At 38.2% G+C, this 23,040-nt stretch overlaps 1 protein-coding gene across 3 annotated transcripts in view; it reads left to right on the top strand.

The window, feature by feature from the left end:
* The window catches only part of NALCN (sodium leak channel, non-selective), a 431,975-nt gene that overhangs the window by 302,081 nt on the left and 106,854 nt on the right, over positions 1-23,040 (top strand). For all 3 annotated transcript variants that reach the window (XM_075199955.1, XM_075199956.1, XM_075199957.1), the window contains one exon: positions 212-286. In XM_075199955.1, the coding sequence (XP_075056056.1) occupies positions 212-286 (75 nt within the window). The remainder of the gene's footprint in view (positions 1-211; positions 287-23,040) is intronic.

Below are 23,040 nucleotides of genomic sequence, written 5' to 3' on the forward strand. Positions count from 1 at the left end.
TGGCTGTTACAGTGCTAATAAATTCTTAACACAGTAGATATCTCCACTGCATACTGCAAATGGAAAATGCACTATAGCTTTGCAAAATAAATCATGTAAATAAACGTAATCTTTATATAGATGTAACATTTGTTCCTATAAGCAGCGTGTCTTTGTGTCACTGATATGCATACATTTTGAAAAAATAACTGTTTTATACATTTTTTTTTAGATTTTACTCAGTTTATTTGTGGCGGTTATCTTGGACAATCTAGAGCTTGATGAAGACTTGAAAAAGCTGAAGCAGGTAACGTAAACATTTTGGATTTCTACAGACAATAAAATCTCAGCATCATCATGAACCAATCAAGTTTAAGCAAACTGAGGTGTAAAAAGGCAGACTGTAATGAAGAGTGTTGTACTGTTTACATGGAGCACTTGTACTTGAGACAAAGGCATAGTGCATGCACTGATCACCAAGCACTCTCGGGCCGCTCACCATTATAACAATCTGCCAATATACCCTGTATGTGAGTGGACACTGCTAATAGATCACAATGCAGTGCCGTGGGTGCCAAGTTGCCATTTTCAATGTTATGCCATTTCTTACAAATACATTCTCTATTTCTGGATATCATTGAAAGAAGAGCCAACCAGGCTGCTGTGTTAAACAAAAGGCCTTTTCTCTTAATACTCTATTAGTGTTGTAGGGCCCCCTACAACTATTAGTGTTGTAGTGCATCATCCTGTCCCAAGGAATTCAGCTGGTGCATTACCCCCAATCTCCTCCGCAGGAAATTTCATCATGGAGCAAATTGTTTGTCTAAGGGACAATTTTATCACAATTTATGTCTTATGTTTTTATTTCTTTGAATTCTTGAGAAAATCCAAACGTTCTATGACTGTGATTTTCTCATTTACATTAATGTATATGCAGAGATATTACAGAACATGACTTTTTTGAACACCCATTTTTTAAAAACAATCAAGTTATGGGATATGAAAATCATATATGACATTTGTTGGTTTTAGACTGTGGTGGGCAACAGACATCCTAGACCCAAGCAACATGCAATAGGCTGAAGTACTACTGCTGTCCTGGTCATTAGTATATGAACCCTCTGATATTAACTTACTAGTCTGGTGCATTCACTTAGCCTGTACTGTAATGGGATAATGTTGACTTCACACTATTCAGAGTTTCCAAGATTTTCAAATAGTTTCTAGAGACACTGCACAATACTGGAACCTGGAGCACTACAGTCCCCATCAGGTCATTTAATAAAATAAAATTGTTTTATATAATTAAATCAGCAGCTTGATGTTACAGTTAATTTATTTGACTTGCGTATTAATTAACAATATTTTTGCTCATCCATTAAAAAAAATCATCAATTAATGCAAATTTGTCATTCACTGGGAGTAGGGCAAATAGCAGTGTATTTTCATATACTTTTATATTCCATATTGGAGTTACAGTCTCCTTATAACCGCTGCTATTCACTCTCCCCAAGTGATTGAGCGCAGGGGTTTTTTTTTTCATTTTTTTTTATGGCTTAATCAGCTGCTAAGGTCTTGTAAAAATGTATAAATAATGTAAGTAGGTGCCACCTTGCCTTTAAAATTCCAAATGCTGCTCTATAGTTGCAATATGCAGACCAAAAAGCAAAATATAAGATCTTTACAGCGCTCCACTGGGGCTGCTGCTAGAATTATTCTTGATATAACCTCACACAAATAGGTCAATAAAATAAGAACAAAAGTGGATAACAAGAAATATTCAGGCGCTACCTTTTTCACATAAACGTATAAAAATATTTAGTGTGATAATATTAATATTTTAGAAGTGCATAGGATGCTGCTTCCAAGAGGGGTCTGTAAAATGTAAAAAAATATAAAAAATACACAAATAATAGTGCAATACTCTATAGAGAATGTAATTATGTCTACAATCCTAGATAACACAGGAAAAGTAATCGAATTCAATGTTTAAAACTTATAGAACAACAGCTTGTGATTGTGCCCTCATAGAAGTCAGACCAATGATACACCTTCCAGCAAAGTGTTTCCCCTTTAGGTATAATGCTTACTCTGGGAAGTCGTGAATTCTGCATATAGAGAGGTTCTTTATGATCTTCATTAAAATGATGTCATGAAAACGAATTTCCTCCTAAATTAGCAGCAGCCCAAAGGATATTAAGAAAAAACATCTAGTGTAATAGGTTTAATATAAAAATAAATTCCTTTATTTAAAATACACTAGATATAAAATCTTCAAAATTAAATGAGACACAGGTACTCCTACCAGATAGGAATAGATGATAGGCATATCACAACAAATAGTGATACAGTCTCAGGAAAAAGATGATAGCCCACAGCCTTCCTAGATGTAAATTTCCTGGGTAGGTATATCTGCAGTACTTCACCTGCACTTATCCAACACATTTCAGCCAAATATGTGTAATTTTGTCGAGGTAAGTGCAAGTCCAGTACATAAGCATTCGTTTATAGTGTCTCCATAGTCACATGATCAAAGGTCAAACAGTCAGATAATAAACTAAAAAATACAAAATATGTTAATGATTGAAATGTAGCCTTATTGAGTGTCCAAGTGCCACATTTAAGGCCCTGAAAAGCAATCATGTTGCATGACACAGGTTTAAGGGCATGTTCCTTTTTTGAACACACCAAGGGGTATATTTACTAAACTGCGGGCTTGAAAAAGTGGAGATGTTGCCTATAGCAACCAATCAGATTCTAGCTGTCATTTTGTAGAATGGTAACTCGAATCTGATTGGTTGCTATAGGGAGCATCTCCACTTTTTAAAACCCGCAATTTAGTAAACTTACCGCCAGAACTTCACAAAAATGTGTTAAATTCTAGATTTGCTTTTCTTGCTTTCAACAGGACTGCAATACGTTGAATAAAAAAAACTTGGCAAATCTTTGTGAAAAATACCACATTACGCAGTAACACACTTGTATTTGTTTTCTATGCAGTTTCTACACAGTTGTTAAGCATTTTGAATGTATGTAAGCCATAAAGATTTGAACGGATCTATATAAAATTAGTTATACTTTGTTGTTATGGGAGTTAATAGAACAGAAGTTTCTAGTTCTGGGCTTCCCAAGTGGCAAATGACGGCCCAAATTCAGTCCTCCGAGACTCCTGTGGCTTCTTCAATCCCAGACAACATCCATAGACTTATTAGCCTGTGTATAAATGTTTATTAAATATATGGGGTGTCCTTTGTCCACTAAACCTTTTATCTTGGCTATAGAACACAATCGGAATAAATAATATCTGAGTGGAAAAAAACGGGTTGGGTACCTTATCACGAAGCTGACAACACCGACATGAAATAGCCCAACATGATTAGACCGAAGGTGACATGCAGGTCAGCGTGGTAATAGTGACAGCTTGAAAAGAAGACTTTAAACGGTTCCAGTGAATAAACATCCCGGCAGCCTGCAATGACGTCAGTTTCAAGCTCCCCACTTTCATTTGAGCTGTTAAGCTGGTAATTTAAGGAGGCGCTGGCTGTACAATGTTCTAGGCTTTCTAAAGAACATTTTACAGGCTGCTGGGATGTTCATTCATCGGAAATGATCACGCTGTCGTACATGTCACCTACGGTCTAATCATGTCTGGCTATTCCTTGTCAGCTTCGTGATAATGACTACCATCGGAAAAAAACATGTGAAGCTGGGTACACACTACAGTTTTTTTTACCAGATTATCGCGCCATTCACGACGATAAACGACTGTTTGGTCCAATATTGTATTAGTGTGTACACTCCCATGATCATGTTTTATTCTTACCAGAGCACATTGTATCGTTTCATTTGATTTTATAACTGGACTAAAAATCTCTATAAACAATGGAATGATGTCAGGCAAATTCTGCAGTGTGTATATACTTACAACCAGCAGTGTCCATAGATCTCTATGGAGTTTACAGAGGCATGATCTGTTCAGCAGATAGTTATGGCAGATGAAGAGCACAGATATGAAGGTAAATCGTGTAAAACGTGTATAGCGTCTACATGAATCAGCATGCTGATCGGGACGTTCAGTCGTTGCTAAAATTGTTAAATATATTGCATCAGGAGAAATTCTCTGTAGCGTGTACTCAGCCTAACTCTACTTCTGGCTCCGTTTCAAACATCAAACATATTTAGCAAACTTTTAGGACCTTTAAAATAATAAAGAAGTGTAAAAAATGATGAGCTGCAACATTCACTCATCACTGAAGGTCTTAAATGATTGTTTCAAAATGAAAATTTGCATTAATATTTTGATAAACCTGTGCATTAAATTAACAATGTAAAAAAATTGCACAATAAGAACTATGGAAAACTCTCTTTAAAGTATTTACATTAGACCAAATAAAGTGGACAGCATTGTTAATTTTAACTATACATAATCCATGTTATGTAAGAGATTAAATTGTCAATTATCAGTTTCAATATATTCACCTCATAAATATCACTTCTATTCAAAGCAGATATAATAACAGTGGCATTAGAGACACAGCAAGCAAACGTATTGCAGTACAATGAATCCAATGCCATTAAGCAAATATATTTTGGATATGATTTAATGGGAGATTTACACATAATCATATGTATTAAAAAGCAATTATTCAACAATTGGGCAGCAATACAAATTTGATTTTCTTTTCTTTTCGTTATGTGTCTCATACTCTGCATGAACCTTTTATGTTCTTGCCATAGACGTGTTGCTTTACTCTGGGAGCTCTAGTTGCTTCCAATGGTCCAAAAGCATAGTAGTAGCTTATTTGGCTCCCACCTAAATTGTCCCTAGTGTGTGTGTGTGTATTTGTGTGCCTCTGTGGGAAAAATATGTTACAAACTCCATTAGAAGAGGAACCTAAGGGAATAAATAAGTATTCTGTCTGTACAGTGGTGGGTAATATGTTGGCGGTATATAAATATAGAGTAATATTATTTGAAGAATAGAAATCAATATTAGCAAAAACTACCAAATTACCTGCAATCAAAAGAAGTAATAAGAATGATCAGTATTGCCACCTGAGTCACAAAATATTCATTATAGTTATTTTACATACATCGCTTTTCAACATTTACATCATTGCAATATTTCAACAATTTTACTAATGCATGAAATGCTTAAACATTTTACTTATAATATATATTTACATTCTGTGGAGTGTATTAAACTACCATTTGCATTCACACAACTGACTACCTCTGAGAGTTTAATAACATGTCATTTATTACTCAGTATATCTTTTATGATTCTTATTTGTATAATTATTATCATCATTATTTTTATTAATATTATTACCTATATTATTATTATCACTCCATTAAACCTTCTCAGACCAAACCACATTACCAGGGCCTGATTATCCAATAGGGTGTCAAGGCTGCAGCCTAGGGTGCGAGGCTTTTGGGGAGGGGGGGGGGCACAAAATTTTGGGAGGTGATATTGTGACTGAGAGGTATAAACTGAAATTAATTCCAAAGTATAAAAGAATAATTTTTTTCCAACATAAAAAGGGAACCAATAATAATGTAGTAAGGATTTAAACTTGTTGTAAAGGTTGAGAACAATGAGTCATCTTTGGGAGGGGGGGGGGGGGTGACCGAGTAGGAGAGACAAATATGGCAACGGAATACACACAACAGACTGCAGTATACACATAGGGGGGAATTCAATAGGCCACGTTACTGTTAAAAGTAACGCGGCCTGCGCATTATTACCGTTATTACGGTAGTTTTGATGTTGGCAGTAAGCCGGGTTGATAGTACCGTAATAACGCTAAAATCTTTAGCGCGGCGGTACTTAGGGGGGAATTGAATTCCCCCCAAAGAGTCTATAAATATAAGATCACATCAGGACACAATAAAAAAATTATATACAGATTTTAAAAAAATATATTTAACTTTTTTTTATTTTAAATGCAAGAATCAAGATGCTTTTGATGTGTACTATACATACAATTTGTTTTTAAAGTCTGTCTTCCTTGCATACCCATGTTTTGTGCTAGCTAGGGACTTGCATCCGTGTAGTTTTTATTGCAAAAACTATGGCATGTCAGTCCCCACTTACACCTGCATCGTAACTGGTGCAAGTGATACGATTGAAACCAGGCATACTTACGATAAATCCAGGACTTGAATCTGCCGCACCTGCGTTGGCATACTCTTACTGTACATGGACTATGTTAATCCGTCCCTTCATTCCATCCTCCGCCTCTCAAGTCGTAGGCAGCCTTAAGTATAATTTGCCTTCAGACATTATTTGCATGCAATTGCATTGGCTTCAGGTTAGTTTCTGAGGATGTGCAGAGCTATTTCACGCTAGACAGGGCATGTAAATAGACTTGTGTCCGAACATGAATCAGGCCCTCTTTGTCTACTCTACCACTTTTTAGTTTAATGTAATTGTCCATCATTATTTATATTATATGACTACTTTCTTATTGACTTTCTCTTGTTACTATATTACTAGCATATTAACTGTTTACCATCTTGCTCCTACATTCATCCATTACCACGGCCCGCAATGTTCCAAACCACACCACTCTGGACATTCAGATCTACGACTTCTACAGCCAGATAAATCCACCAAGCACTCCACAGCAATGAGCGGCTGAGTATTGCATTTCTACTAGTTTATTAAAATGTACGATAGTGACACATGAGGTAAGAACAGTCCTGAAGTCCCCAGAATGTTGGTGTGAACCTATGTATATGCAAGCAAATAGGAGCTATTTGAAAAACAAAGCTTAGGAGCTACTTTTCCAGAATTTCAGAAATGAGACTACTTGTATGTGCAGGGGACTAAAGAAGTTATAGAACAGCTTATAACAGCAGATGTACAGATAACTTAAAGTGAAATAGTTTTAAAATCAAAAAGCATCTCATGTGCTTGGGAAGTAGGTATGATTAAAAGAGAAATTCTAAGTAAGCGTCACTGTTTTTAGTGATCATTTAGCTGTGGTATTAATTGCAAATTGCCATATGTTGGAAGCACAATCTAACAGCTGAGAAGCTGTTTTTCTGTTTTGTTCTGTGCATGTTTCCAGTAAGTAAACTTCATTTAAATTGTATTTCTTTTGAAAAAACATATGGCACCAATTATATTGCAATGGCAGAAGCTATTGGTGGTCCACAGTTTCAAAGCATTGTAAACACTATGTAAAATATATTAATATAGTAATTTTAGTTCAAAGTGCTCAACTAAACTTGTTCAAGTCTGAATGATTGATAGATCAGCTTTCTTCTTTCCCTTGTAATGAAATGTATAGATGATTATGAAATTGGCAGATAAATAAAAATGAAGTGAGTTGAAGTAAGCACAGTTAAAGGACCACTAAACTTAGAATACAATGTGTCCTTTACAAAGTGCAACGAAAAGCATCCCCAAATACTGTACATAGGTACAAGTTCTCTTATCATTGATAAATTAACTACGTCATGAATGGATAGCTTTCCCTGCTTGATGACCAGGCTGACTGTCATGTTTTGTTAATGTGTCCATTTTACAGGGAATAACTTTTAATTATTTGGGTGATGGTTTCAATTAACCGCTAAGTGCCATGGTTAGAGGAACAAAATCGTTTGCTTTTATAAAAAAAATGTTTAAACACACTTAACGATGTGGTGCTGGATGGCTCGTGCATTTTGAACACCGTGCTATCTTCAAGAGAAGGTAGTCAATCAGTTATTATTGCCGATCTCCTTGAATCTTAGATTGCTACTGACATCCCAGGTTCAGTAATGGGCCTTGCATATGCGCCCATGGTTGCTCGCCATATTTTCTAGCTGTCTCAGTGTCGTGCCGAAGGCAACAACATTGAAGGGGGCATGTGGTCTGCAGCTAACTAATATGTTTGACTTTGCGTTTACATTGAAAAGAAAAGAAGCAAAATGACTAACTTCAGTGTTCTTCAAACTATTAAAAACACAAGAAAATGTAATTGTGACCATGGGCTATAATAGATAATTTGCAATTTAAATAACACCCCTATAAATTAGAAAACTGGAAACACCAAAGGCAAAAAGAACTACAAATAAGATATGCAGTAGATAATAAAAATACATCTCATTCCACGACTCTATATAATATCATCCCAAAATGTTAAAATTATATATACATTACTGTGCAAACTTTTTAGGCAGGTGTGGAAAAAATGTTGCAAAGTAAGAATGATTTCAAAAATACAAGTGTTAGTAGTTTAATTTTTGTTTTCAATTAATAAAATGCAAAGTGAATGAACAGAAGAGAAATCTAAATCAAATCAATCTGCCTTCAGAGCAGCATCATTCTTTTAGGTACACTTGCACACAGTATTTGATCGTTTCAAACTTCTTGGAGAACTAGATGCAAGAAATTCCCAAGGTGCCTGAAAAGTAAGATTCTCAATAGTGTTTTAATAAAACTGTCACAGTATAAAAACTACGTATATAAGCATATCATAGCTACCATTGGATATAGCATAAATCATAGCAAGGTAGATGGTGACTCAAACGGGATAGTGGGTGTACATAGGGTCCCTATATGTAAATAGATGACTCGTAGTACTGTACTCCAAACCTGTCTGTGATAGATGTTACACGGTAGGCTGGTATACAAATGATAAGTCCTGATGCAGTGTGTATATATATATATATATATATATATATATATATATATATATATATATATATTATACACACCCTCAAAAGGCAAAGATGTGGTTAATGTCCTCAATAGAGATGCGAAAAATAATACTAAAGCGATAGATTCCTTAGGCAGAACACAGTGTCCTCGTTGTCGGTCAATAAAATATTCTCCTGTATGGTGCGTGATGTGTCCATAAAGATTGCTTACATTAAAGGCAGAGGCAGGTGGAAAAACAGACTGTGGGTGAGAGTGACTTGCCCTACTTACAGGTACAGCATCTCAATCTCTCCAAATCTGAGTGTCCTTCCTGGTGTGGTCCGCACTGGTTTCTGTCTCCCAGATGTGTGGTGCAATCTCAGAACTCGCGGCCCTTTCGTCGTGCATGCTGTGAAGTTCCGTAAAAGTTTGTAACTGCCGCCAGCTAAATTTTTCAGATGGTGAATAGATGAAATGAATGGTTAATTAGTAAATGTAGGATATATACAGTTTACACCAATGCGTTTCGACAGCTAAACTAGCTTCTTAGGGATAGTTGAAATGTATTCCAGGGTTCCTTTTATAAATAGAGATGTGGTTCCTGCTGGTTTGTGATTGGTTCCTCAGGGCAGAACAGCTGTGCAGTATTTGGTTTATCAATATGTCACAGCTGTAATCATTATGTTTTAACAAAGGTGAAGAATGAATGTGTCCTTCCTTGTTTTATAATAAAGAGTGTTACATGGGGTATTGATAGAGGCACAGTAGTTAGACAAAGCCCCATACTCATAAGTACCATAGGTCTGTCTGAAGCAAAAAACTGTGCTGTTTTGTAAATGCATGCATACAAAGGTTTTTTAAGAAGTATAGTGATGGATTATAGAGGTACAAGTCATAGACTTCAATTAACCAAAAGCCCACATCTATAGTATTAGAGAACAACATTAAGATAAGTCCATAAATAAATGCACTAGTTTGGGTAAGTTACCCAGTATAGATATGTGTAGATGTCATATAAAATAACATGACAATTGAAATCCTATTTGTAATTGTATCTCACTCCGGAAATCCGAGAAATGATCAATATAGGAATGGAACACTACAAAAGGATGTAAATTCACAAGGAAGTTTAGAGGAAACGGGCCATCTCATACTCAATATTAAGTCCATTAGGTGTCAGAGTTTTGAGGCTATATATCCACCTGCTCTCTTCTCTAGATATGTGATTGATATAGTCTCCTCCCCTCCAGGGATTCTGAACTTTACATATTCCTACAAAATTCAATAATGAGGGATCCTTATGTGCCTCAAACCCCTTTTTAATGTTCCTGTGGTATTCTGAAATACGTACATGCAGGCTCCGAATAGTTCTGCCTATATGTGGTTTTGCACATGGGCATTCAAGTAAGTGTAAGTAGATGACTCCCTTACTATCACATGATAGTTTTGTCTTGATATTGTATGTTTCACCTGTGATGTTGGATGTGAAGATCATAACTGGTTTATTGCTTTTGTTCCAAATTGTCTTGCAAGCAAGGCATCTATTACAATAATAAAATCCACTATTGTTTTCCACTAGCCAAGAATTCGTCGAATTATGGGTACTGGCTGTGAGACTGCTCTTGACCAGTCTGTTTCTTAGATTGTCTGCCTTTTTGTAAATACATTTTGGTTATGTTGGCAGTATTTCCTTCAATTTCTCATCACAAAATAGAACCCCCCAGTATATCCTTACAAGGCAGACAATCACCGCTTGCGTATGCTTGACGAAAGGGCCGCGAGTGCTGAGATTGTACCACACATCTGGGAGACAGAAACCAGTGCGGACCACACCAGGAAGGACGCTTAGATTTGGAAAGATGGAGATGCTGTACCTGTAAGTAGGGCAAGCCACTCTCACCCGCAGTCTGTTTTTCCACCTGCCTCTGCCTTTCATGTAAGCAATCGTTATGGACACATCACGCACCATACAGAAGAATATTTTATTGACTGACTACGAGGACACTCTCTGTATTCTGCTTAAGTAATCTATTGCTTTAGTATTTTTAGTTGGATCTCTATAAGGACAATAACCACATCTTTACCTTTTAAGAGTATATATATACTGCATCAGGACTTATCATTTGTATACCGGGCTACCCTGTAACATCTATTACAGACAGGTTTGGAGTACAGTACACGAGTCGTCTATTTACATATAGGGACCCTATGTACACCCACTATCCCATTTGACTCACCATCTACCTTGCTATGATTTATGCTATATCCACTGCTAGCTGTGATATGCTTATATATGTGGTTTTTATACTATGACAGTTTGATTAAAACACTATTGAGAATCTTACTTTTCAGGCACCTTGGGAATTTCTTGCATATTGTCCCACTTAGGAGGGTTGGTTCCCCCCTCCTCCCATCCCATATTTTGGCAGCAGCCATACACACAATCTCAGACACCGATACATATTTATACATTTATCTTGGAGAACTAACCACAGATCTTCTGTGAATGTAGACTTGATCAAATTCTTCTGTCTCTTCATGTAATCCCAGTCAGACTCGATGATGTTAAGATCAGGGGCTATATTTACTAAACTGCGGGTTTGAAAAAGTGGAGATGTTGCCTATAGCAACCAATCAGATTCTAGCTGTAACTTTGTAGAATGTACTAAATAAATGAAAGCTAGAATCTGATTCCCCCAGGCAAACCCCTGGCTCTCTCCTTCTTGAATGTTGGTGGGTGCTGGACTAGGGGATTGGAGGGGGAGTGGAGATGAACTGTAATTCCACAGTGACTCCACTGCTGGGTTCCAGACAAATGTCTGGACTAGTCCCTGTGGAGGACATTCAATACTAATTGGCCTTTCCCACATCAGTCATTGCTAAAATTAACCCCTTACACTACTTTGTGATGTCACAGGTGGAGAATGAATGTAGCTACAGCTCCCTCATCTGTATCCTATAACTGGATCCCACCCGATCCTTACCCAAAATTCACCTGGCTTCAATTTGAGAGCAAAGCATAACGCCATCACTGCAATAGCAACCAACACATTTTTACAATGGGTAACATGGAATGAAGAAGATTCTTACATAGGCATGACTACAATGTCCACTTATCCACATGTAATTAGACAGAGCATTTGCAATCTGGTGAGCTGGAGAAAATGAACAGGGCCATAAAAAGTACATGTTATGCTCCACATTTTGTGAGAAATGAAGGACAGGCTGGTTAAGGTGATATCAAACTCGTTTCATCAAAAAAATCATTAGAAGTTTATACATACTTACCAACTTTACAATGTTAGTATCCCGGCGCCTGCGGGAGAGGTGGGCGTCATGCTACTAGATTTACTAGATGAGCTTTGTTGTCGTTTAGCTGTCTTCTAGAAAGTTGGGGTTCTGTTTTGGGAATGTGTAAACATTGCAAACCCTCAATGGTTAGGCTCTTTAGAGAGCATCCTCATGAACACCACACAATACAGAGATCATGCCTTCCCAACAGACATTTCCTCAACCACCAGTGATCTTCATGCCTCCCTCAGCAATTTCATAACCCACTTCCAAAGTTATTTCATCACCTACCCTCCACACCCCCAGACAATGCATCATTCACCTTAGCTCTCCTCACATACAGTCAGGTCCATAAATATTGGGACATCGACACAATCCTTATATTTTGGGCTCTATACACCACCACAATAGATCTAAAATGAAACAAACAAGATGTGCTTTAACTGCAGACCTTCAGCTCTAATTTGAGGGTATTTACATCCAAATCATGTGAACAGTGTAGGAATTACAGCAGTTTCTATATGTGCCTCCCACTTTTTAAAGGACCAAAAGTAATGGGACAAACTAAACAATTCTACATCAAACTTTCACTTTTTAATACTTTGTTGCAAATCCTTTGCAGTCAATTACAGCCTGAAGTCTGGAATGCATAGACATCACCAGACACTGGGTTTCATCCCTGGTGATGCTCTGCCAGGCCTCTACTGCAAATTTCTTCAGTTCCTGCTTGTTCTTCAGTTTTGTCTTCATCAAGTGAAATGCATGCTCAATCAGATTCAGGTCAGGTGACTGACTTGGCCGTTGCATAACATTCCACTTGTTAGCCTTAAAAAACTCTTTGGTTGCTTTTGCAGTATGCTTCCTGTCATTGTCCATCTGCACTGTGAAGCGCCGTCCAATGAGTTCTGAAGCATTTGACTGAATATGAGCAGATAATATTGCCCAAAACACTTCAGAATTCATCCTGCTGCTTTTGTCAGCAGTCACATCATCAATAAATACAAGGGAACCAGTTCCATTGGCAGCCATACATGCCCACGCCATGACACTACCACCACCATGCTTCACTGATGAGGTGGTATGTTTTGGATCATGAGCAGTTCCTTTCCTTCTCCAAACTCTTCTCTTCCTATCACTCTGGTACAAGTTTATCTTTGTCTCATCTGTCCATAGAATTGTTGTTCCAGAACTGTAATGGCTTTTTTAGATGTTGTTTGGCAAACTCTAATCTGGTCTTCCTGTTTTTGTGGCTCACAAATGGTTTACATCCGAGAGAGGCCCCTCTCCCCTCCTGTCTCCACACCTGTTCTTCCGCTCCGTCTTTACAGTATTTGCCTGCCTGGAGTTTCTGAAGTTCTGGTACTTTGTGTTTATTGTTCTGTATTGTTTTACCCTGTATAGTTTACTGTTTGTGCTGTGTACGACGCTGCGGAAACCTTGTGGCGCCAAACAAATAAACGATAATAATAATACATCTTGTTTTGAATCCTCTATATTCACTTTTGTGAAGTCTTTTCTTGATTGTTGACTTTGACACATATACACCTACCTCCTGGAGAGTGTTCTTGATTTGGTCAACTGTTGTGAAGGGGTTTTTCTTCACCAGGGAAAAAATTCTTCTGTCATCCACCACAGTTGTTTTCGTGGTCTTCCCAGTCTTGTGGTGTTGCTGAGCTCTCCAGTGCGTTCTTTCTTTTTAAGAATGTTCCAAAGAGTTGATTTGGCCACACCTAATGTTTTTGCTATCTCTCTGATGGGTTTGTTTTGATTTTTCAGCCTAATGATGGCTTGCTTCACTGATAGTGACAGCTCTTTGGATCTCATATTGAGAGTCAACAGAAACAGATTCCAAATGCAAATGTCACACCTAGAATCAACTCCAGACCTTTTACCTGCTTAATTGATGATGAAATAACGAGGGAATAGCCCACACATGTCCATGAAATAGCTTTTGAGTCGATTGTCTCATTACTTTTGGTCCCTTAAAAAGTGGGAGGCACATATAGAAACCGCTGTAATTCCTACACTTTTCACCTGATTTGGATGTAAATACCCTCAAATTAAAGCTGAAAGTCTGCAGTTAAAGCACATCTTGTTTGTTTCATTTCAAATCCATTGTGCTGGTGTATAGAGCCCAAAATATGAGAATTGTGTCGATGTCCCAATATTTATGGACCTGACTGTACCTTCCACTTGCTCTTCCCCCCCAGCCATTAGATCACTGCACCCATTATCACACTGCCCTTCTCAATACCCTGTGCCCTTTATCACACCATGCCCTTCCTACAGCACACCCTGCCCCCCTTCAGCGCACATTGTCCTCCCTTATTACACACTGCCCCCACTTCAGCATACACTGCCTCCCTTATTACACACTGCCCCCACTTCAGCATACACTGCCTCCCTTATTACACACTGCCCCCACTTCAGCATACACTGCCTCCCTTATTACACACTGTCCCCCTTCAGCACACATTGTCCGTCCCCCCTCAGCACACACTGTCCCCCCAGCACATAATGTCCCTCCTCAGCACACACTTCTCTTCATTACACCCCCCCCCCCTCCCGAACATTGTCCCTGCATAAACACAAATCTTTACTTACCTATCTTCTGTCTACTTCTCTTCTCTTCTGTCGGCAGTTCCTCTTCTATCAGTTCATGTCACCGCAGTTCCTCACTCACTCCATCGGGACGTGATGATGACATCACGCCCGACAGTCAGTGAGGATGGGGGAGAAGCGGATGTGAGGAGAGGGGAAGGGGGGAGTGGCAGCATGGAGGAGGCGGAGGGAAGAGAGCGACAGCGTGGAGGAGTGGGAGGGGTGAAAGCGGCATTGTGGAGACAGCACAAGATGAAAAAAAAAAGTAAAAAAAACTTAAATGCTGCTGTAACTGTGCCCCCAGGTCCCAGCGCCCCCCAAGTCCCAGTGCCCCAGGCTGCATCCTGATCAGCCGATTGGTTGAATAGGCTCAGTATGCCAGTTGCGGAACTACCATTGGTGCAGCACATGCACCAGGGCCTATAGAGGTAATAGGGCCTGCAGCATTGCAGATGCAAAGGGTCGGGGTTGGCGGTTCCCTCCTCCCCGTCTCCCTGCACCAAAGCCCACAGCTCGCTAGTTCCGCCTCTGTTCTATGCCATAGCATAGTGTTCTCTTTCTGAAATGTTACATGTTTGGGATGTTATCTAACCATTTTCACACTATACTGACGTACAAGTTCAGAGGGTCCAGAGGTACATTTTACACTGCAGCTTTGTAGATCTTGAAATATCTTTTCATCTGAAGTCAGATTTATGTTATTCCTTATTAACTATATGGTTATAAGATATGATATTGCTACTTGTGTAAGGAGATTATAATATTAAAGTGTGTTCATGCCAATATAAATACAATATCATATCATATCACGCTGTCTCTTCCTCTTTTTGCTCTTTCTACATTTATTAATGTGCTTTCATGGATACAAGAAAATAACATAGATATAGAGAAAGAGAATTCACAACCGTAGCTGTAACTACAGTATTTATGCATAAAACCCCATTATCTATCCTGGGAATTCAAAACTTGTTTTTCATTTCCAGGTGAAGGTAGAAAGGGTAAACAATTATAACTTGGTAACATTTCCATTATCATCTTTTGTTAAAGACTGTGAAGCGGTGTTCTAGAAAAAAACAATTCCAACATTTCTATTCAGCCTTGAAATGCTTTATTTCATTTCCTGTGATATCTCCCCTTTTGCCACATCTTTAGTAATTACATTTTCTTTGTGTGACATCAGATCTATTCTTCTGTGTTCAATTATGCCGTCAAAAAAAACATGTGCTATACCCACTGCATGAGTTGCTATCTGCAAATAAAGTGATTTTGATACTGATCCTTAGTATTGCATATTAATGCTCTGTGGCTTATTACAGAAAAGATTTTTCATTTATATATTATTGTATCTAATTATAACAATGACTAAAAGAACAATTTATTTGATTGCTCATATGATTTTAATGGTGACTTTGATTGTAATCAGACATTCCAATCTCTAATATCCACTGAAGTATTTAGCAAAACCTATGCTAAGCCACGGTCTAGAGTTAGCTGTACATTTATGGATCCTATAATGTATGCACTGTCCAAAATGGAATTCTATAGATTTGTAATAAAAACCAAAAGATTAATAGTTTGTTTGCTCCTGTCGCTCAGTTCATTTGAGTATAATATAATTGTGGAATACATTTTAGAACATACGTCAGTCCACCTCCAACTAAATCTCCGTCCTCCCTTATCTTAATCTCCAGCACGTTTCACATGAATTATTATATCCCTGCTATCTCTCTAAGCATCACAACCTTGAAGCCAGTTGTTTTTATCCCTGGTGAGGGATGTTATTTTTAAATATAAGTTATACATTCTTAATTTACTCATTACTGTTATGCATAAGGTTTTGGTCAGCTATAGCTTCAGCTTTGGGGGTTTGTACCATTTTGGGGTTTTACTTGTGATCACATGGAGTATTAGGAATGGAATTAGCTGTACACTTGTCATTGCTCTAATGTACCCACTACCCCTAACCTTAACAATCTTATTTTAAAACTGTGGTTTTAGAAATACAGCTATTCTCCATTGTGAAGCACTGTAGCTGTATAGACCATACTTGCCAACTCTCCCGGAAAGTCCGGGAGACTCCCGAAATTCGGGTCAGTCTCCCGGGCTCCCGGGGGAGATGGCATTTCTCCCACATCCCGGATTTCACAGAGAATCGCGTCATTTGACACGATTCTCGGTGAATCACGCCATTTTGGAGGGCGGGAGGGGGCGGGACGAGGCCAATCGCGTCATTTTGGCCCCGTCCCCCGCGACGCAAATTACGGTTTCGAGGGGGGGGGGCAAAATGACGCGATTGGCCTTGTCACGCCCCCTCCCGCCCTCCAGTCTCGCCCCCTCTCCCGGAAACAAATTTCCGGGAGTTGGCAACTATGGTATAGACATCCAGGTTTTCTGCTGCAATAGAGAAAAACATTGGTCTGGTAAGATACATTCTACCACAATGGCTATAGTCTGACCTGCTGGGTTACAATTTATTAACTTTTTTTTACATGGTCTTGAGTGTACAAAGCATACACTCTTTTTAAAAAATCAGAGAAAGGGATAAACTAAAATTGTCTATAATAAATGTAATATTGTCTTGCTGAGTGCCAAGTAATTTTATGCAAAGGTTCCTGACACAGAAGGACTTTCTAACACACTAACAGGCCTATTTATTATTAATAACTAGCGATAGATGCTGGTTTTCTTTTCCTGCTTATTGCTGTGATATAAAACCTCAGATCACCATGATATACCAGGAAAATATCACTGTTGCAGCTGAGTAACTGGGTTGCTCTGCGATTCTGGATGCAGCGCTAAGATTAGATTTACCTCTTTGTCAGCACAGTCTTGGAACATTTGCATAATTCAGCAAATTAGATGGCCACAGCAGAAGTGGGATTGCGATGGTACATTTACCACAAAGATCCTTGTTAAACAGGCTTCCCCATGCCTTGCAATCTTATCGCCGGAGAAGAACAGGTTATTCCTTGATAAATAGGGAGAAGTCCTATCTTTGGCAAAACACCTTTTTGCAACGTCTTTAATAAATAGAGCTTTGAGTCACAAAAACACAAGCATAGAACTTGCACTAGTCAAACATTCACTGCTTTGTGGTTCATTTACTTTCAATGCTGTTACAGAAAATGTCATTAGCCCATGCTGTTAGACAAACACAAGAATCAGCATCTAGCTTTACAAATATAGAATCCATACTCTGTCCGCTCTCCCTACTTTTCTTACTTTCTCCTCAGACTTCCTTGTCCTGTTTCTGAACAGCTGTAGACTGCAGAGCAGAAGTCACTGGTAGCTCTTTGCCTACTGTCACCACCTTTTTTATTATTATTATAATTCATTTTTATTTATAGGGCGCCACAAAGTATCCATAGCGCCGTAGACGGACAAACAATGGCACAGTACAGGGTGAAACAGCACAGTACAAGTAACAGTAAGCACTATAACTCTGGGGGCTCAGGCACAGCAAGAAAGAGAGAGAGGGAGGGGAAAAGTGAGTACAGGCAGGTAACTATGGCCCAAGAGGGTGGGCATGGATGAGGGGTTAAGAGTCACTGAGGGGAGCGGAGAGAAGCGAGAGGAGACAGAGGGCAGAGGGACTGAGAGGAGGTGAGCTGAGTAGCTGGAGAGCGCAGTTAAAAGTGATGGAAACAGGAGGTAGGAGAGCCCTGCTCAAAGGAGCGTACAATCTAAAGGAAGGGGAGCTTTTTATCAAGAGTAAAACAGCTCATACAGGGTAACACATCCACTGCATTGGTTTAAGTCACAAATACTTGTGCTTTCTTCATCTATATATCCGTCTTTATGTAATCAACAACATTGCCTGCCCAATTGTAGCACATTGCAGTATAAATCTATTTTTTAATTGAAAACTGAGCCCTTCAATGTTTGCTACTGGGATGTTGGTGTCCCTGAAGAAATTGGATTCCAACAGAGGCCTGATTTGGAGTAGGACACTAAAGTTCAAAGTACCAGCACCAATCATTATTATGCAAACCTAAGTAATGGCGCAATGTTAGTGACACAAATCGGTGCGATTGCGGGGACAAGATGCAAGGCCTAATAGGGCTCTACTTGTGGTTTACACAAAATTGGACCCTCATTTTTGAGGGCACAATTTCTTAATTGATCCCTTTTAAGACCAAATACTCCCAGATATTTATAAACAATGTGGATATTGTTAACCTTGTGAAAGTTGTCTGTACAGTACTTTACTGTAAATACATAAAAAACAATATCCCACTGACTGTAGCAATGATTGAAAGAAGTATGACTTTTTATTTGAAGCAAACTTGTGGTATGTGTTCATCATTCTAACATTGCGGCTCTCCACATTCTTCCTGAAATGTGGAGCTCAGCGGGAATTCTTATAATCCTTGAAATGGCAATGGAGCATTTAATCACAACCACAATGATAATGAGCTTGTCAATTAAGCTGTATAAGCCCAGAACAGACTTACTGAGCTGTGAGAACTTCACTGAACCAATAATTCTTCTTTTATTATTTCCTCTTTTATTTTTAGAAGATAAGGGACTAAGAGGTGCCTGCATATTTTAACAGAATCCACTATTATATCCTTTTATTTTGCTAAATTCCACTAGGGACACATTATAGGTATTTTAATATGACATATTTTTAAGGTTGAACGGGTGTGCGATAACTCTATTATATAGTTCACCAATTCCTGAATAAATTAAATGAGTATTTTATCAAATATTTACTGCTCACTTTATCGTGTGTTTATATATATATATAAAAAAATATGTAATGCGAGACAAAGAAATGCATGTACTGAAATGCAAAGAAGATAAGTATATTAAATAGAACAGACTGATCTGGCAGTAATTTACTGTTATACATTTTCTTGACAAAAATATCGAAGGAATTATGACTGCCGAGAAACCCTCTTTGTTTTTATGGTGATTTTTCGTTGTTCAGCTATTTAGTGATTTAGTATAACATTACTAATAGAAATAATAACTGGAAGAATCTGAAGGCCCGATGCTATGGTGATATTTCACTACATAGTACATAAAAGCACATGATGTATATCGACTACATGCTAGTCTTAGTAGTAACATATTGAAGCCTGAGCCTTATTTGACCACGTATTCAGCATTCTGCTATAGATGTTTTTAAGAACCTTATCGCAGAGATGTAAACAAAGTTCTGGACAAATCAGAGGGAAACTTTCTGACTAGGAACCATGTAAACTTTTTTATCCATTTCATTGGAACCCTGGCTGTCACTGATATGATTTATAATAGACCAACAAATTTCTATTTATACACGTCCCTATGAACAATCTGCAAACAAGGTCTTAGATTTACTGTAGGCGCAAATCATAGGAAATATAGGAGTTAATCCAGGGCCCTAAATAGGGCTGTGTGAGAAAGCTAAACAGGCTGTAATTAGGGCTGTGTGAAGGGAGGAGCAGGGAAATGAATATGTTAGGTTAATTTGGTTAAACTTGACAACACGGGTGTTTCTAATTTCTTTCTTGTCCTAGGCACTAAAATTTCTATTTCAGATATTTACATTTCTGCATTATTCTATTCCACGCATACTTGATATGTATATGCTATGAGGATCATAGCATATACAAAAACATACAGGTAGGTTAATTGGCTGCTATCAAAAATTGACACTAGTCTCTCCCTCTCTGTCTGTCTGTCTGTCTGTGTGTGAGTGAGTGTATGTCTATATTAGGGAATTTAGACTGTAAGCTCCAGTGGGGCAGGGACTGATGTGAATGGGTTCTCTGTACAGCGCTGCGGAATTAGTGGCGCTATATAAATAAATGATGATGATGATGATGATGATGATCATTGGTATATACACCGATAAGCAGCAAAAGCTGCTATTGTAGCACAAATTTCAGAAAATCTTAATGCTGGCTATGATATAAAGGAGTCAGAACAAACAGAGCATTACAACTTGCTGCATATGGGGCTGTGTAGCCGCAGACCAGTCAGAGTGCCCATGCTGACTACTGGCCACTGCCGAAAGCACCTACAATGGGCACATGAGCGCCAAAACTGGACCATGAAGCAATGGAAGAAGGTGGCCTGGTCTGATGAATCACATTTTCTTTTACATTATGTGGACAGCCAGTTATGTGTGCATCATTTACTTGGGGAATAGATGGCACCATGATGCACTATAAGAAAGAAGCAAGCCGATGGAGGCAGTGTGATGCTCTGGGCAATGTTCTGCTTGAAGCTTGGATCTTGGCATTTATGGGGATGTTACTTTGACACATACCACCTACCTAAACATTATTGCAAACCAAGTACACCCTATCATGGGAAGGGTATTCCCTGATGGCAGTGGCCTCTTTCAGCAGACTAATGCGCCCTGCCACATTACAAAAATTGTTCAGGAATGGTTTTAGGAACATGACAAAGAGTTCAAGGTGTTGACTTGGCCTCCAAATGTCCCAGCACATCCCACAGATACTCCCAATGGAGCATCTGTGTGATGTGCTGGAAAAACAAGTCTGAGCCATGGAGGCCCCATCCCGCAACTTACAGGACTTTAAGGATCTGCCGCTAACATCATGGTGCCAAATACCACAGGATACCTTCAGAGGTTGGAAGTCCATGCCTCAACGGGTCAGAGCTGTTTTGGAGGCACAAGGGGGTCTTACGCAATATTAGGCAGGTAGTTTTAATGTTGTGGCTGATCAGTATATGCCATATTGCTGTTATTTTAATAAAGCTTTAATGAAACATATTTTCCTTACTTCACTCCTTGAAGTTGCGGGAGTTTGATTTACATTTGTATTTAAGTTACTACTAGGAGGTGGGAAGGAGTTAGGCAATAAGCATCTGGCATTCTGAATAGATGCTACACCTAAAAACTTTATTCTTATCCAAAGTTGACCTCTACAGCAGCTGGGTACTTATAGTAGGGGAAGTATTACTGAATATCCCCCCTCTAGATATCTAGATTGGTTTTCAATGATTGTTGGGCATTCAGTTAAGGAACTCATTAAATGTGAGTTTTTAAAAACATATGGGTGGAGTTTGAAGACAAACGGATTTAAGTTTTGCTGTGTCTAACAGGCATTTGTTGGTTCACCTGTCCTAAATCATAATCTGACAGGAATTAGAAGTATATAGACAAGGATGAACAGTCTACACAAGATAGGAGATTTGTTCTATTTCAAATAGCAGACAAATATTAGTTTCACACTTTCCAAAAAATAATATATTTTTATTAAAAAGAAAGTGATTTATGTTTTATCAACACCGACTCTGTTTCATCTGAAAAACAACTGTAATCATAGTCTTCTATGCGGCATTCATGTCAAAATCTTCTTACAGGTTGGTTTAAATCACATCTTGGGATAGAAAAAAAGCTACTGTTGAAAAAGTGATAGCTCACAAATCCTTCTAAAATAAAGTAATAATAAAAAGCTTTTTATTAAAATATCCCTTTGAACATACAGGGCCTAACTTATAAAACAAAACTGCATAAAATGCAATGCAAAATTACCTTTGCTAGTGCGGTTTGTCTCGATTACACAGGTGCACATAGAATTTCACCTATCCAGTTCTTGGTTGGTGGAATCCTGGTGTCATTCTATACTTTTATTTGAGGTAACAGTTACACTGAACTTTTTGAAAAATACAGGTATAAGATCCATTATCTAGAAAGCAAGTATCCAGAAACTTCTGTAAATTAGAAAGGGAAATGTAGATAACTGCTACTACTCGGCTTTAATGTCACACACTGTCTTAATAACTAAATGCCCTCTTCGAATACTACTAAGCAATTTAATTGGTATGTGAATTTTAGGAGCAGTGTGGGGTAAGATGGGTATTTTGTTATATATTGCTTTGCATATTTTAGACATAGTGCTAGAATTATAGGGGAAAAACCTTCTCTGGAAAACCATGTCCCAAGCACTGCAGATACTGGATCCCCAAACTACAAAAAGTAAGTACAAGCATTGCTACTTGAAACTGATAAATGTCCTATAAATCTACAAAAATGGTATTGTTTTCTATTGTTTTCTAGTGAAACAGGATTAGTCATATCTAATTATTTCTGAGCTTCTAATTTGAGTTTCTCATCTACACAGGAAATAGTATATGGTATCTCCTGTGTCCATGACTATATTGCAGGCAATGGGCAATGGGCCTGAGACATTAAGGAAAGCAAAGCATAAAAAAGGAGTAACTTTGCACCTGGCCAAAACCAGGACGGGAGGTAAATTTAAAATGTTGGGACAGATTTATATTTGGGGTAGGGCATGTCCTAGATCAACTTTAAATTTCAGTGTAAAAATAAAGCAATCTAGTATTTGTGTGCTAGATGAAAAAAACAGCCAGTATTTAACCTACATGTAATAAACTAATTTGCACCCCTTGCATTGTAACTTGGTTTTGTCCCAGAGATCATTAACTCCTTTTTTTCCCCTTACTTTTCTTAATGACTCAGGCCCTATATGTGCTGAAGATCTATTAACTCCATGCCTCCTAGACAGATCTAAATAGTGTATTAGTTAAAAAACAGTGAGGACATGACTCAA

The sequence above is a fragment of the Mixophyes fleayi genome, chromosome 2, assembly GCF_038048845.1.
Source record: "Mixophyes fleayi isolate aMixFle1 chromosome 2, aMixFle1.hap1, whole genome shotgun sequence".
Taxonomy (NCBI): domain Eukaryota; kingdom Metazoa; phylum Chordata; class Amphibia; order Anura; family Limnodynastidae; genus Mixophyes; species Mixophyes fleayi.